Source organism: Pseudopodoces humilis, chromosome 2, assembly GCF_049639895.1.
Source record: "Pseudopodoces humilis isolate 2021_Gansu_Grassland_sample_001 chromosome 2, ASM4963989v1, whole genome shotgun sequence".
Taxonomy (NCBI): Eukaryota; Metazoa; Chordata; class Aves; order Passeriformes; family Paridae; genus Pseudopodoces; species Pseudopodoces humilis.
Window position 1 is genome coordinate 65,054,503 of NC_142201.1, and position 16,296 is coordinate 65,070,798.

A 16,296-nucleotide genomic window follows, 5' to 3' on the forward strand; every position below is an offset into this window, starting at 1 on the left:
AGCATCTTCATTCCCCAGCCAAGCCAGTCAACGGTGCAAATTCCCAGCACTTTCACATGGGTTCAGAAACCTGGCTGTAGCTGTTCCTTGTAGGTGAAATTCACCCCTCTGCAGGCAACCAAAGTCAGATCTCTGTGCCATTTATATTCATCTTACATCCTGATTTTGAGTCCAGAAGAGAACCTAAGGTGGTGCATAGGACTTATGCGTAGAGATGACTTTCATCTAGTGAACTGAAGGACTAAACTGCAATTCCAGTCTGTCTCCCTTCTGCAAAGCACGATAGGATAACAAATCCTCTGAAGAGCTGAGGCACACCAGTCTCTCCTGTGATTTGGTAGGAGGGAGCCCTTGGGCCATGTTCAGCACAGGAACTTCATCTCAGAGCAATTTGGGCAATCCAAGTAGTCTGATGTAACACAGTAGGGTATGGGCCTGCTGCACTGAAAAGCAACAGGGTCCTAAAAAAAAATAATAATTTAAATATATGCCCGTGAGTTAAAAAAAACTAATTAACTTCCAGTGCTTTTTTGCAAAGTACATACATACTTGCATATGTGTCCAGCATGTAAACTGAATCCTATCCATTCTATGGTATTGATATAGTTTGTTTTAAAGTTAGGACTGACAGTATTTAGACTGCTGTGCTGATATCAAGGGTATACCTGAAAGGGACTTGAACTGTGATTCAGAAAAGGGAAATCAAGTGTGCATTGAAGAAGCAAATAATTACTTTATCATTCAGCTTGGGAACAGAAAGCCCCACACTCAAAGGATGCAAAGAGAAGGAGATGAGAGTCAGCCATGCCAATCCCCTGTACTGGGCCAGCCCTCAGGATCTGACTGCATTGTCTGGGTCTGACTGAGGGCTTCCCTGGCAGTCACTCCATACATCCCCATGGATGGTTTCTCATCTTACATACAGGCTTCTTCATTTGCTGAGCTTTCGCCTTGCCTGCAGAGGATGGTGAGGCAGTGTAAGCCACAAACAAATGAAGAGTTAATCTATGTGCAAAACCTCGTCTGTGTTCCTTCTGTAAGCAGGGAAACCTATTGCCCATACCCTAATCCCATCCTTGAAAAATGCTGTTCGCTTGGAAACCTTTCCTGGGAAGACAGGTGAAACTCTTACTACATTTTGATGGGCTTTCCTTTTGCTGGAAGAGTCGAGTATTATTTCTTTTGAGGCGTAACAGTCCACTGAAAATCGTTTTTATTTAAGAGTCGAAAAGAGTGGTAACCTCTCCAATATCATTCCTCCATAGAACACAGTGGAAGTATTACTGGAAAAAAAAATGTTTTTCAGAATATGTATTTCTCACACAATATCTGGTGCTACACATTTTGCTGCATAATTAGAAGGGGCCACCTGAAATCTTCAGCTGTATCACACAGAAGGAAATAACATTCACTGGAAAGACAGTGAGTAAACTAATAGTGTTACTTCATTTGAATGCATCTTCAGCTGCCTGCAGCATTAGCAGGGAACAGAAGGATAAATTGTTAAGTTTGAGCAGTAATAGCAAGTTGTATAGGACATTTTTAAGTGTGAAGAACCCTATTCTGTCACCATTTGACGTCAGCAATGTCACTATGAGATAGGAAAAACTTTACACTCCCTTGCACCAATGAAATATAATAATAATAATAATAATAATAATAATAATAATAATAATAATATTCCATGTGTGCCATTTACTATTTATCAGCCTTTAAAGACATCAGTTTGGAAAAATGCATTTTCCTCAGCTCCCTCTGTCATAAGTGATCAGATACTGGAAACATTTTTTAGCATGTTCATTGCTTCTCTAGTTGCACCTTTGCTCCAGGATAAGCACTTTTTGATTTTGCTCTTATTTTTTATTTTTTTTTAGGCAGCTAAGGACAGAGGAAATCATCTCTATTGTCCAGGATCTAGCTCTGTCCCTTATCCTAGATTCTTCCTTGCCTTTTAGGCTGAAATCTCCTTCCCTTTTAATACAGAGAGAAAGCTAAGAATTCCTTTTAGACATTCCCAGCATTGTCATTTTCCTCACAGAGAGCAAAAAGAAATGTTCTGAGGTGCATCTGCTCTTGGGCAGCTCCAAAACTTGGTTTTCTATTGATGCTATTTTCTATTTGATGCTGCAAATTGGATGGCCAGTGAAGAGAAGCAGCTTCTTCTGGGGCATTATTTGTTTCATCACAAAGTATTTCAAGCAGGTGAAATATACTGCACTCTGAATATGCTTGTGTCTTCCCACTGAGTATAAGGAGAACTCGGGTCACTAGTTTAAATACAGACTGCTACACTGGATGTATCCAAAGAGATGAGGGGGACCCTCATGAAGGTGTGCTGACTTTCCCAGCCTAGTAATGATGTTTGTTCAGTAAGTGTTTGTTTGGTTTAAATGGAAATTGGTAAATTCAGAGCAGCTTTTCCTTTCCTTTATACCTACCTTTATAAGTAATCATTTTATAAATAGGATTTGGCTTCACATGCAGTCCATACATGCATCTCATTTAAGGTAGTCACCTTAATATTGCCTTACTAGTAAAAAAGAGGCATTTCTGGAGCATGATTCTTCTGACCCATTTAAAACACCTGTATTAGGATGAGATGAATTTCAGCAAATTTAACTATTTGCTGAAAACTGGATCAAATCTGGCCAATTCTGGCAACAGCCATCTCAGTTTTTAGCCTTTGGGAAGGCTGATACCACTGTGTCAGTTGTTTCCTATTTTGGTGGTTATTGGGGGCTTAGCCCACTGTGCTGTGCAAACACGCAGAAGCTGACAGCTCTTCCCCAAAGCCCACAGTACATGGGAGGAGTGGCAACAGTGGATGAGACAAAGTAAATAAGATGACCCCTGTCCAGATGCAGAGATAAAAAGTAAGGTTAATAAACCATTTATTTCCCTTTCTTTTTGAACTAAGTTTCTTTTACAGGCTTCTCTAGCATATGTGAATTGAAACTGGTAAAAAATTCAGGCTTCTTAGAATTTACAGCAATATAACTTTGTATCTCTAATATCTTCTCCCCTTTGGAAGGAGATAATTTCTGCTGAAAGGTCTTCATGAACCTTTACACCTGTAGTCAGTTTAGGCTTTTATAAATGTACTACTCATTAATACTCAAGCTTTGGAGATAGTCTTCCTGAGAGATTTAAAACCACTTACAGCAAGACAACTTAGTTGAAGGCAGATTTTTAAAATGTTTTTTTGAGTCATCAACAGTTCATAGCCTCTTAAGTTTCTGTGGAGGAGTACCATGCATCAGCAGGCAGCGGTGGGTGTCTATTGAGGCAGAGGCATAAAGCACACTCAGCATGGTACATAGACCACTTGTTTTCCTATTAAATAGTTGAGAGAAGATAACTTTAGTTGCTGCTAGTTCTTCACCAGACCAGTATTAATTTGCTGCTTGCATCCAGAGGTGACAGAAGCAAATCTTGCACCCTGACTGCCTGGAGCCATTCCATGGCACTGCTGCTTGGGTGGCTCACTCCCATCCCCTTACCTTGGAAAAGCTGCCCAGGTACAGCAGTGGCTGTAGCACTGCAAGGTGCAGCGCGTGCTTTCCCTTCCCATCAGCAGCTATTCCACCAATGTCTTTACTCCTCATCAGAATGCTTCACTGAGCTTGGTCTGAAGGATAATGTATCAGAAACATAAAGGGGAACTGTGGCCCAAAGCAGCATCAGCTGGAGTTGAGGAAATCCCTTCCATGTCTCCAGCAGGTACTGTGTCAAGACTCACCGCCCTGAGCAGCCTTCTCCAAGCAGTCCCTGTCTGGAGCAGGGTGTCAGACTTGATGCCATGGTGAGATCCCTTCCAATATACATTATCCTCTGGGTCTCTGTGGAGATTCAGTGATAACCAGTTGCCACAGGAAGGAGCTCTCTATTAGCAGCAGTTTCAGGATGAAACACGTTTCTCCTTAGCTATTTTGTATTCGTGTTCACTCAGCATAAAATCAGCACTCCAAACATCTCTTGCTGTAAACATCATCTTCACCACACCCCTCTTAAAATGCAGAAAACAAGGCATTTGTGACTCTAACCTTATCTAATCTTCCTGGCTTACAACACCTGCCTTTGTCTATCAGCTCTACAAATAAATCTCACCAGTGACTAAGGAGTTGCACAAACAACTGGATTTACAGAGGCAGCTCAGGCAGAGACTTTGCTTCTTGACTGCATGGAAACAATTAATAAAAAAGCCTGATCAAATTAGGAAGGGTTTAGATACCTTTAGAAGGGTATCAAGTATAAGACTAATTTTCTTGGATCAAGACTGCTCTGGTGCAGCTACAGCTTTTAGGAATACTTTAGCACTACATGGTGCTCAGCAAAGGAAAGAAACATTATATCCTCTGTACTACTCACCTCTTCCCCTGGCCCCCCATAACCTAACAGTACAACCAAAATCAAACACAACAAATAAAGATCAATGAGTCAAAAGGTAGAGTAATTAAATACCATTTTTCAAAGTTGAGAAGTGCTGCCCAAAATGTAGATTTATATAATGAGAAGGCCGTGTAGCTATAGGACAAGTGGGTAATGGCTTTAACTGAAAGAGGGTAGTTTTAGCTAAGGTATTAGGCAAAAAATCTTTATTGTGAGTGTGGGGAGACACTGGCACAGCAAAAGCTGTCCCAGAGAAGTTGTGGATGCCCCATCCCCAGAAGTGTTCAAGGCCACGTTGGATGGGGCTTTGAGTAACCTGCTCTACAGGAGGGTGTCCCTACCCATGGCAAGAGGTTGGGACTTGATGATCTTTAAAGGTCACTTTCAGCCCAAACTATTTGATGATGGTGATGTCCCAGATGCCTGACAAGCCAGAAGCAAGACTTCCTTGCTCTGGAGAAACCTGGAGAACAGGCTGTTGAACATCTGAACTCAAGCCCTTCTAAGTGAATGGAGACCCCACTGAAGGAGATGAGAAAATTTTTGTAGAGGATTTACAGTTCATGGGTGTTCCAGTAGCCAGATGATGAAGAGGCTGAGGAGGAGGAGGAGGGAGCATACAATCAGATAAGCCCAGTGGTCATCACTGGAGGTATCAAGGCAGTGCATGCTTGGGCAGCCACTTGGTTCACTAGAGCTTTTTACATTCACATCTGGACTAATCGTCAAGGGCTGTTTTAGGAGCAGCTCAAAGTACCACAATCCTTGCTTGGGTTTTTCCTGTACACCTGGCCTAGGAGAGTGCACCAGCTTCCTGATTAAGCCATTTGTTATAGTGGGGCAAATGGTGTCCCATGTGCTCCAGAGAGTAAGCTCTGGTTGCATTTGGGAACCATGCTTGAAAGATTACCCTCTGCCTCGCTGCAAGACTGATGAGGAGCTCAACTTTGGGACACTGTTCAAGGACACTATAAACACATCCCCCATATGTGCTCCTCAAAGAAGGATGCAGTCTGAACAGAAACTGCACAGCTGAAAGATGTGGACTATATATAAAGAGAACATCTAACCTGGGAATTGCAACAAACCAACTAATTTCAAGATAAGGTGGGAAATTGCAGTGCCCAAAGGGAAACAGCAGGAATCTTCATGAGGACTCCTGACTATGAAATCACATTTTTAACAGGACATAAGGATGAACAAGTGTGCTTCCCTAAAAGCAACTAAGAGGTCAAGTTACCATGAAAAAAGAGCTTGACAGAGTTGGTCCAATCTTGCAGCTGGGAGAGAGATTCTGAGACTTCAGATCTGTGAATAAAACACTTCTCAGCCTGGAGGCCTCATTGCAGCTACTGAAACAGGGCTTGTTCTCATGGCAGCTCCAGGATTACCTTTCTGCAAGATATAGGAAGCCCGAGTGGGCATTTAGTCTTTGTTCAGCTGAGAGAAATCACTTTGTGTCTCTAGTGCCAACAGACACTTCTGCATGTTGGAGACCAGCACAGAACACAGCCTTTGGTTTGTACCTGTCATCTACCCATAGGAAGCTCCAGAACAGCCAGGAACGGCCAGAATCCTGATACATGTTCACCCCAGGGCTTTCCAGTCACCTTGCCCAGGTGTGCCTTACGTTACATTGCCATACTGATGCTGCACTTCTCTGCCAGGGAGGTGGGGCACATAACAATCCTAGCAAGAGGACACCACCACTTGTACCTGGGCTGTGCTTGCAAACTTGGTGCCTGTACAGATAACAAATCTAATTTTCAGGCCGTGTCTCTTATGCAAGGTAGACATAACCACTATGTCCTCCAGAGTCAGCTACTCTTCCATTACAGTCAATGTGAACATTTGCAGCTAATTGTGAACACATTTTAGATCTTCAGTCATAGTGTTTTTATTATCCATGGATGCTGCTATTTTATATTCTGTGTTAGTATTCAAATAATATTGCATATGAATAGCATAGGGTGAAATAGCCAACCAGTTAATAATTTTAAATACAGACCTCATCAGCAAAGAAAAGCTAGAAAAAACTTGGTAAAATCTGACCCCTTGCACTTTCACAGTAGTGAGCGAGCACATCATATTTCAAAGTGGTTTATTTGATGCTAAAGTGTGTGTTGTCTTATTAATTCACAGTTATGTCCATGAGAAGCTTTGCAAACAAGAGCAAGGGAGCAAACATAATGGTGAGCAGAGATAATGTGCATTCAGATAAATTTTCTTCACTTCCTCAAGCAATTGGAGTTTTTAATTATTTATAATAAAGTACAAGTTAAATGTACCACAGCCTGCTTTCTGCAGGTAAATCAGTGTTAGCAATTTAAAACTTAATTTCATATCACCTCAGTGATATAAATGGGGTTGAGAAGTGAGACATGAAAATGAATAAACAGGCCTTTTTGTGTGGATCAATGAAGCCACAAAGTTGCAAAGCTCTATGCAAGGGGATAAAATGATGGATTTGAGCAAGGTGTGTTAACTATGGGGTTGTGTTAACTATGACTTATCAGTCTGCTAAGAAAAGCACTGTGAGTCATCCACAGATTAACAAGAGTTCCTTATGTCTTACGAATAGTTTTGCCCTCTGTTTTCCATCAGAAGCAAAGCAAAACATCTGCACTATCCACAAGTATTACTCACGGTTTGTGACATTCTGTAAACTAGCGTAGGTTGCTGTATAAAGAACAATACTTGGGCTCTTGCCTCTGGAGAATGAAAAATCATAGACATAGCTTCCGGAGCACAAGAGATCCAGGCAGCTCAGAGTCCTCCAACCAACCCCAGAGTAATCTATTCCAAGCCGTGTTATACCAAGAAGGATGGAACGACTGCTAACCAAGGGGACACTTTCACAAGCATTCATTCTGCTGCATTTTATTTGAGGCATTCTGAAGACAACACATTTAGTCTGAACAATACACTTTTTTATGCACTCCACTTTCTTTGGCTGGAATTATTCTGTTGTAAAAGGGATTATTCACGTCTTGTGTTTTACTGTTAATAAAGATATTTCTGTTTTAAGAGCTCCTTCCCTTGTTGTCTCCCATTCTTCTCTTTTAAAGAGATTGGCTGTAGGTCCCAGTATGACCACAAGTGACTTTGGGAACTGGAACATTTAGAAAGCCTTTATTCATACAACTCGGTCTTAGGCAAGAGGAATCAGTAATTGCACTAAGTGAGTAATGGGATGCTCGACACAAGAAAAAGTGTTGAAAATTAATTCAGCATAAAATCTCCATGTACAGTATATTAAACCCGCACTGTCCTAGGATAGATTTGATGATTCAAGAGGATGGTCAGTTTTCTTTTGATGGGGACAGCTCTGATCTGACAGACATTCAATGAACAGTGATGATGCCCTGTGACAGAAGCCTTCCCTCTGGACCAGACTGACATTAGCGGAAAAACAGTCTTGCAGCTGTGCAGTTCCTGAACTGCTCAAGGACAAGGAGAGATCTAGTAAGAATGTACTCTTACAGAAGTGTCACATTTTCATCTCCCTAAAATTCAGATTTTGTTCTGCAATAACAAAAGGGAGTAGACAACACATAATGGGCCTCAGAGCTATGCAGGCAGTGTTGGCTTGGGAATCCCATCCAATCTTCTGCCCAAACAGGAGAGTGCTGCTCCCAGCACATTTCCCAGTGTCTGCACCAGCCTGATGGTGCTGCTATCACAGACTACCAAAAATACAGGACAGGCGAGCTGTACTCTACTGAACATCTCTATGCACAGCTTCAGCAACTTCCATTTGTTTTGTCATAAACAACTTGGTCAGCACTGTCTTAACCAACATTCCCTGTGCCAATTTTCTGCCCTGAGGGTTTAGATTTTTTAAAAGTTTAATCAGATCTGTCCACCCAAATGAGCTGTTCACCTTTTATAAGCTGATCATTTAAAACAAAATCAAATACATTATTCTACAATTTTTGCCAATTATGTTTTCACATATATTCTTACACACTGAAAAGTAATCTGATTTTGCTTAATTCTAAAATAACAAGATCTTGAAACACAAAATGCTGTCTTGTCAGAACTGGCTGTTTTAGCACAGGAAGAAAAATCCATACAAATTTAACAAAACAAAAAAAACCAGACTTTTTTTTTAAAGAAAAACCAAAGATTTTACTCACTTATCAGTCCAGAACTATTTACACAAAGTTTTTCAAGTTCTTTTTTAAAAAACAACTTGCACAATGCTAAATACAATAAATCCCTACAGAACAAGTTTTGTATATACAAAAAGCACAGCTTGTAAAAATTCATAAGATTAACAACTAACGCTGAAGAGGTATTATTTAGTGGATCAAATTGCTGCAATATAAAAGTAGCACTTGGTAATAAGCACCTAACCCATTTGGATAATCTCTATTCAGAAATGTGCCTTAATACAAAACTTTTTATAAATAAAACATGTGATTTAACACTTATATAATATAGTGTTTGGATTCTTAACCCAATCAATTACAAGTTAATCTTAATTGGATGAAAACCTGGGAAGTCTAGCACTACAGCTGATTAGAGATCTGTTGTCTTAACAAAAAGATCTGTTGTCTTTTTGAGAAAAGACTAGATTTTGAATTATTACTACGAGTTATAAGCTTTAAAATTTAATCACTAAAAATTAGTGACTATTAAAATTAAAAATTAGTGGTATTCTGATCTGTAATTAAGTTATAATTCACATATCCATGTAACAAGGTCCAACTCCCAGTTTCATACTTTTCACCAAATACTTTTTAAAGCTTTTTGCCATTTATCACTTTAGGAACTTTTCCATGTAAATTCTTTTACATGCTATGCACAATGAAACATTTCAAACCTACTCAACTTGCAGGTAATGAACAGATCACCTACTTGTACTTTTCTGAACTGCTGGATTGACTTCTTGATGGCATGTTGTCTTTGCCTTTAGTGCAGGATTCTCCAGGACATAAATTTCTCATATCCCTGAGCAATTGCTGGACTGGCTCAACTCCAGAACTTTGTTTCATAGTGTCCAAAGAAAGTAACTGACTTCCATCAATGATTGTCATCAAAGACTGACTTGTTTAACTGTAAATGTTTATATAGAAAAATGTTAATTATACCTTTGGTAGAAAAAGAGTGTACAGCTAAACACTGCTATCATAAACAATTTTTTATTAACAAATATTAAAATGAAGGTTTAAAAATAATTGGAAAATACTTCTCCAGATTTCAAAGGAAACATCCCTTTAACATATCACACAGCCAGTGCTACATGAAGTAAAGGGTAGCATTGAAGTAAAGGGTAGCATTGATTACATGAGCTCAATTGGGAATTCTGGAAAAAATCATGGACTTTGCCAGAAGGCAAAGATTTTGGAGCACTGCCAGAGAAGACTTATGCACAAGAAGCACCCCCACATAATGAGTTACCAGAAAGAGGTTATGCCCTATTTAGTGATGGATCCTGCTGCATGGCAGCATCAGACAAGTCATTGAGGCTGCTGAAGGAGAAGCAAGTCAAGCCAGTTTGCAGAGGTGAAAGCCATCCAAACTAGCCTCAGAGACTGCTGAATGAGAGAAGTGACCTGTCTCTATCCTGACTCCTGGATGGTAGCTCATGCTCTATGGAGGTGGCTGCAAAATGGAAGGAGATCAATTGGCAACGCAGGGATAAACCCATCTGGGCTGGACTGCACCTGCACTGGGGTAGGACATCAGTGCACAGGTCGAAAACATGACTGGAAAGGTACATCATGCCCAAAATCCACACCACTGAAGAATGTCAAAAAAATGAACAGGATTCCCAATGAACAGGCTGCCAAAACTGAATTAATTTAGGTACACTTGGACTGGAAGGGCGAGCTACTTATAACCTGATGAGACCATGAAACTTCAGTTGTAACAGACAGATAGGTGCACCATTGATGGCTGGACCCGACTATGGAGGCCATTGCACAGATCATTCTTGAATGAGAAGCAGTGCTGCAATCAACCAAGCCAATGAAGTAAACTTTCCTTGGAATAGAGGGCAGCAGCTGAGTTTCCAGTATGGTGAGGCCTGGCAAATCAGACCACTGCCATGAACACACCAAGGCTAGCGTTACATACTGACCATGGCAGAGGCAACAACTGGCTGGCAACATACCCTGTAAACCACTGCCTCTGCTCAAGACACCACCTCAGGTCTTGAGAGACACATTTTGTGGCAACATGGTACCCCGGAGAGAATCAAATCAGACAACAGCACTCTTTTTCAAAACAGCCCAATAAACTCTTGGTAAAAGAAACATAGTATTGAGTAGACATACATCCCATATCACCCATAAGCCTCTGGAAAGATTGTGAGGTATAATGGCCTGCTGAAGACTATGTTACGAGTGTTAGGTAATGGGGCATGGAAGGATTGGGATGTATATTTAACAGAAGCCACTTGGCTCATTAATACCAGGGGATCTGCAAACCTCCCTGGTCCTGCCCAGACAATACCCTTACACAATGCGAAGAGGAGATAAGGTCCCCATACTATACATGGGAAGTTGCTGGGAAAATCAGGGTGTATTTCTCTCCCTACAGGAAAAAGCAAACTTATTTATATGATTGTCTTTGTTCAAATACCTGGGTGTACTTTGTGGGTAATGCAGAAGGATGGGGAGACCTGGTGTGTGCTCCAAGGAGATTTACCCTTGGGGGGAAAATAATTTGTGATGCAAGTTGTATGTTGCAAGTGAAACAGCAAAAATGACATGAACTGATAAAGCATGAATTTTCTGAGGAATAAGGAGAGTGGGAGGCACAGGGCCAACACTAGTGCCAAATAATTAAATGTGCTGTTTTTCCTGTCTTGAGCACCCATCTTGATGGAATCTAGCCTAAGTCATGGCCTGATTTTAAGACATCTGGAGAGGTGGAGGATGCTCTTGAGATGGGAAAATAATACTGATCTGTGAAAGGACAGGGGAGAGCAGGTAATGAAAATTTATAAATCTGTGTGTCCAGCCAAAGTCAACCCATCATAGCCCCTCCTTTGCTCTGGTGAAACCCTGTCTAGTGGACTGCATCCAGCTCTGGAACCCACAACATAGGAAGGACATAGGAAGGACATTTGTTACAGCAAATCCAGGAGTTGGGTCACAAGTTGATTAGAGGGATGGAAGACCACACCTATGAGGAAAGGTTGAGAGAATTTGGATTGTTCAGTCTGGAAAAGAGGTGCCTTCATGGTGACCCGATTGTTCTCATGGTGACCTGTTCAAAGCAGGGGAGATGGAACTTCATCTTTTAAGGTCCTTTCCAACTACAGAGGAATACATCTGGTGCAGGTAGCTGATCTGTAAGCTGCAGTTAAGAGATACAGGTTGAGGTGCAAATTGAGCTGTGGGCGAGATCAACACAGGAGGCAGTGAACTGCCAGCTCTTTGCATAACAAAAGGCTTGAACATGAGTGGCTAGCCAGGTGAATGGACACAGACATGGCAGGAGGTGGTGTGAGATGATTCAGCAAGGAAGACTCAGGAGGAAGAACGTGGCTTGCCTTACACTGGGATGGTATAAAAGCCCAGGAGTCTCTTTGTCTGAGATCCCTCCTAGGAGACACCAGCCCAGGCTACTTCTGTATTTTACACTGTTAATAAACTGCTCTATGGAACAAAGTGTCTGAGACTTGGGGTCAAACCATAAAGGAAATCTGGTCTGACTGTGAGCTGGCTTTGCAGGGAGTCAAGTGGGGCACCTGTCAGATCACTGGAGCTACCCGCAGTGACGGAGCTTTGGTCCCAGAAGTTAAAGTCTCTGGCACTGGGAGAGTGACTGTCAGAGAGCCTTGTGAATGGTCAGATTGGCAAGTTTCCATAACACAACCCAGGTCATTCTATGATGTACTCACGAGTTTGCAGACACCCAAGCAGCTCAAAACCTCAAAAGTGCAAACAAGAAGCAAATACATAACAACAGCAACTTCCATTCGTGTTTAAACATTGAGATTCTTTGTATTTATACAAAATACAGATCCTGTCCCTCCTTCAGCACCAGACTCATCTGCAGATCACTGATCTTTCCTCATTACCCAGGTGCTCCTTGAAACTGTTGCTGCCTTTGTTCCAAAGCTTGTTGACTTAACAGTCGCTGTTGTTTCTGTAGAAACTGCACTACTTCTGGGCTTCTGAGTAGGGACTGAAAGAGAGAGAAAGTGAATTTTACTTTATAAAACTCACATGTGTTAAATAGCTACCATATTTTTCCGTTACATTAATTTGCACATTACCCGCTGTTGCTTAGTATCACAAAAATCTTCTAAGTATAACAAACAGGAGTAATCTGCTGACATACTAGAACCAAAATATCTTTCAATTGTGCTTCAGTTCTACAGCTGTGCTTCAACTGAGCTGATATCTACATTTCTCACTGCAGATAGCTCAAAAACAGTTTAGTAAATGAATAAAATATTATAGTCCTGCAGCAAAGCTCATGTGCCTGTCAGGGTTCGATCATCAGGACTATGCCCATAGGACATATTTTAGTTTTAGGCAGTCCTGTGAGAAGCAAGAAGTTGGACTCAATGATCCTTGTTGGTCCCCTCCAACCCAAGATATTCTAAAATTTTCACTGACTGTCCAGAATTTCTCAACATTTCCACCCACAGGGAATGAGCTGCAGTCTGTAATCCAACTCTGGTTGTTCACTCTCATTCCTACACTGTGGCAGCACAAATGATTGTAAGGTCAAATGGCAAATCAGGTTGAGAATTGATCCTTCCAAAAATTCATACATGAAAAGGGTTATTTTTCAGCTGAATGAATTCCCTAGATGCTTGCTTATTATCCATAGCCACTTCAGTGATACAACCAAAGAGGTACTGCAACTGCAAGTCAGAGGAGAACGAGAGAAGTGAGAACCAGATCAAGGAGAATCTGATTTTCAGGAATACTGAAAGGAATCTGGAGTTCTTAAAGAACTTTGACATAATTAGTGCATAAGCTCTGAACATCTATTAAAAGCTTCTGGTTGCTGTACTTCTATAAAAAATAATGTTTCATTCATAAGATACCTTTCAAATTTAATTAAAAGCCACATCGATAGAAACAGCCAGGAAAGGGAACAGGAAGCCATTAAGTGGGGCATGACAAACAAGAGATAATATGAAAACTACTCCATAGTTTATTACTTGTTTTCCTCATAAAAACTGAAAAGCTATGAATAGTCCTCTGAGTTGCAGACACAATCACTATAAAGTGCTGTCACTAAGAAAGAATTATCAAGAAATGCATCTAGGTAGTTGTACACTTAAGACTGACATGATGTTTCTTTTAAGGCTTTCTGAATTTCTGAACAAGCACGACAGCACTGTAATGAGGATTGTTAAATTGTGTTGCACAGGTAACACAGAGAAGACAAAGAGTCCCAATAGCTTTTGAAGAATAGAGACTGCAAAAACATGCAACAAAGAAAGTTTTAATGAAAAAGCTGAACTAACTGTAGGTACTGAATGGTTTCCCTGCACTGGGCTTAATTTGTTAAAGGAGAAACCAGTGTTTAAAAAAGTTATGAGACATGCCATTCATACAGTCTACAAATATTATACATCACTGTTTGCTTTATCAACAAATATATACACAACTTTAAGTTTGATATGATACATCTACAACTTCTAAAACACACCATAGTAAAGCTTACATCAGACTCTAAGTCCATTCTTTCTTCTACCTAAGGCTTCAGTTTAACAAGCTAAATCCATCTCAGTTATACTGTAGGCACTATTTACCCTAAAGAAACCACCACATCTGTTACTATCAAAACTTCAGATCGCTACATTCAGTCATCTTGGTATTCTTCACGGAGAGGCCGAAGTACACATCTCTGAAGCATGTTTCTAATTTGAAAATATGCACATGCAGTGCATGCTTATTAAACTGATCTTTTTTTCACAGTGGTGACAGGTAAACATTGTTACACTACCTTTATTTGAGTTCAAAACCTCTCCAAAACAAGACTTACCAGCCTCTTTTTATTCAATACTTGTTCTAAAAGAGTAGGTCTTGCTGGGCGATCTCCAATGGATCCTGATCTCTGCTTTGTTACAGACACTGAACCTTCAACACTATCCTGCACATGACAGAAAACAAACAAAAAAAAGGGAGGTCAGACTATAAACTCTGATACAATGATACTCAGAAAATCCCAAAAGTAAAGAACATTTGCCTCCTTAATCTGCAGAGGAAAGTAACAGCACACAAATGGAAATCTATCTATTCAAGACCCGGCATCTCCTTTCTATCTCCTTTCACTATTTCACCAGCAAGAGTGAAACAAATGCAGCTGAATTAGTCTTCTACACTGCAAAATTAAACAGGTTACTAGGGCTAGTTAATGGCTTCAATTTATTTGATTATGTTTCTTAAAAGTGAAGTAAGTCACAACAGGTCAGCCTCCAGCTTATGAAAATGAGTAATAGTTACCATTTGCAATTGGGCAGGAATGACAATAATCCTTGTGATACCAAAGTTTATTCTGTTCCCTGTACAATCACCAGTCTTCTGAATTAGACACACTAAAAAAACATGGTTCTACAATCTGCTGTAAGGAAAATATGAAAGCTTTGGAGAATTTCAACCAATGTTGAATCCTATGTGTATTACATTCAAAGCTTACTGACACTTCCATTTACCTGAAAGGGGTCAAAAGCAGGAACAACAAACTATGCCAATATCTTCCACTTCTATCCTGCCCACAGAAGTGAAAAATTAAACTTCTATTAGGAGCTTCTACTGAAAATGGCCTTAATAAACACCACTGGAAAAAAAAAAAAAAGTAAGTTTAGCACTAAATACCCTCCTTTCTTCTGCAACTTCAGGCCCTAATTTCCTCACATTCAAAGCAACCTGCACTCACACAAACTGGGAAAAGAAAACCCACCCTCTTCTAACATGCACTAATCACTATTTCATGCTACAGAACCAAAAGTTTTAACCCATCACTACATCAAATGAAGCATTTTTACCCTTCTGACATACTGTCCCCTTTTCTGAACTAGAACAAGTATTTGTGTAGACACATCATGAATCTAGCAAGATGAACTACCAGGGAAGGAAGACAGAAGAGGGGAAATCATGCTGATACATAAATCTAGAATTCATTCTCCTCTTGAATAACGTGTGCAGCTTGTCTTAACTCACTGAAAAGAGAAGTAGCTACTAAAATTAGAAAAGGCTCACAAAACAGCAAAGATACTAAAAGTGTAACTTTTTCCTTGGAAACAAGCATGCTATGCCTTTTCAATGCGAGAAGGAAAAAACTTAGAGGCAGGCCTTCAAAGTGAATATCACAAACACAAGAGGAATTGTTCTAATGTAAACACTACCTGGCAAATTAGGTTAACACCAACAAGATTCAAAAACAAGGTGAGTATTCACACCAGGCAGCAGACCTGAAGAAACAACCAGAATGTAACAGAGGCTCAGAGCTTACAAGGGTTCATCAAAAATACAAAATACTTTATGGAACACATATCACTTATGGTTACAGAATATATCAGGAAAACCTCAGCAAGTCCTTTGAACTGAAAGGGAAGATGAGAGGATATGCCCTAGCAGCATCACGTACACTTCCTTTTTTCAATGCACCTGCCTCATGGCTTTTACAGACAGACAAAAGAAGATTCCTTCGTGTGACACCCACTATGATTACTACTATATTTATATTAAGAAAAACAGATACAGGAAAAGATTTTTGCAGTTAGATCAGTTCCAAATCACACAAACCCAGATACAGCAGTGATGACATAAAAGGTTTGCTTCTAGCAGGAGTGCTAGGTAAGATTTTTTTCTTCTGGCAATCACTATTTTACACCTGCCCCTTTGAGCACAAATCACCCGGCACCTTCAAGAGTAAAACTATTTCCCTTTTTCTGTCTCATCTAAATACAATATCTGAAACACT

General features: G+C 40.3%; 1 protein-coding gene across 1 annotated transcript in view; it reads right to left on the reverse strand.

Moving 5' to 3' along the window:
- Positions 1 to 9: 9 nt before the first annotated feature.
- RFXAP (regulatory factor X associated protein) overlaps positions 10 to 16,296 on the reverse strand; it is a 56,057-nt gene continuing 39,770 nt past the window's right edge. Inside the window, exons 3-5 of the mRNA XM_088051296.1 lie at positions 14,356 to 14,463; positions 12,428 to 12,534; positions 10 to 9,450 (exon numbers count right to left, since the gene is read on the reverse strand). Coding sequence (XP_087907422.1) covers positions 9,447 to 9,450; positions 12,428 to 12,534; positions 14,356 to 14,463 — 219 coding nt within the window. The 3' untranslated portion in view covers positions 10 to 9,446. The remainder of the gene's footprint in view (positions 9,451 to 12,427; positions 12,535 to 14,355; positions 14,464 to 16,296) is intronic.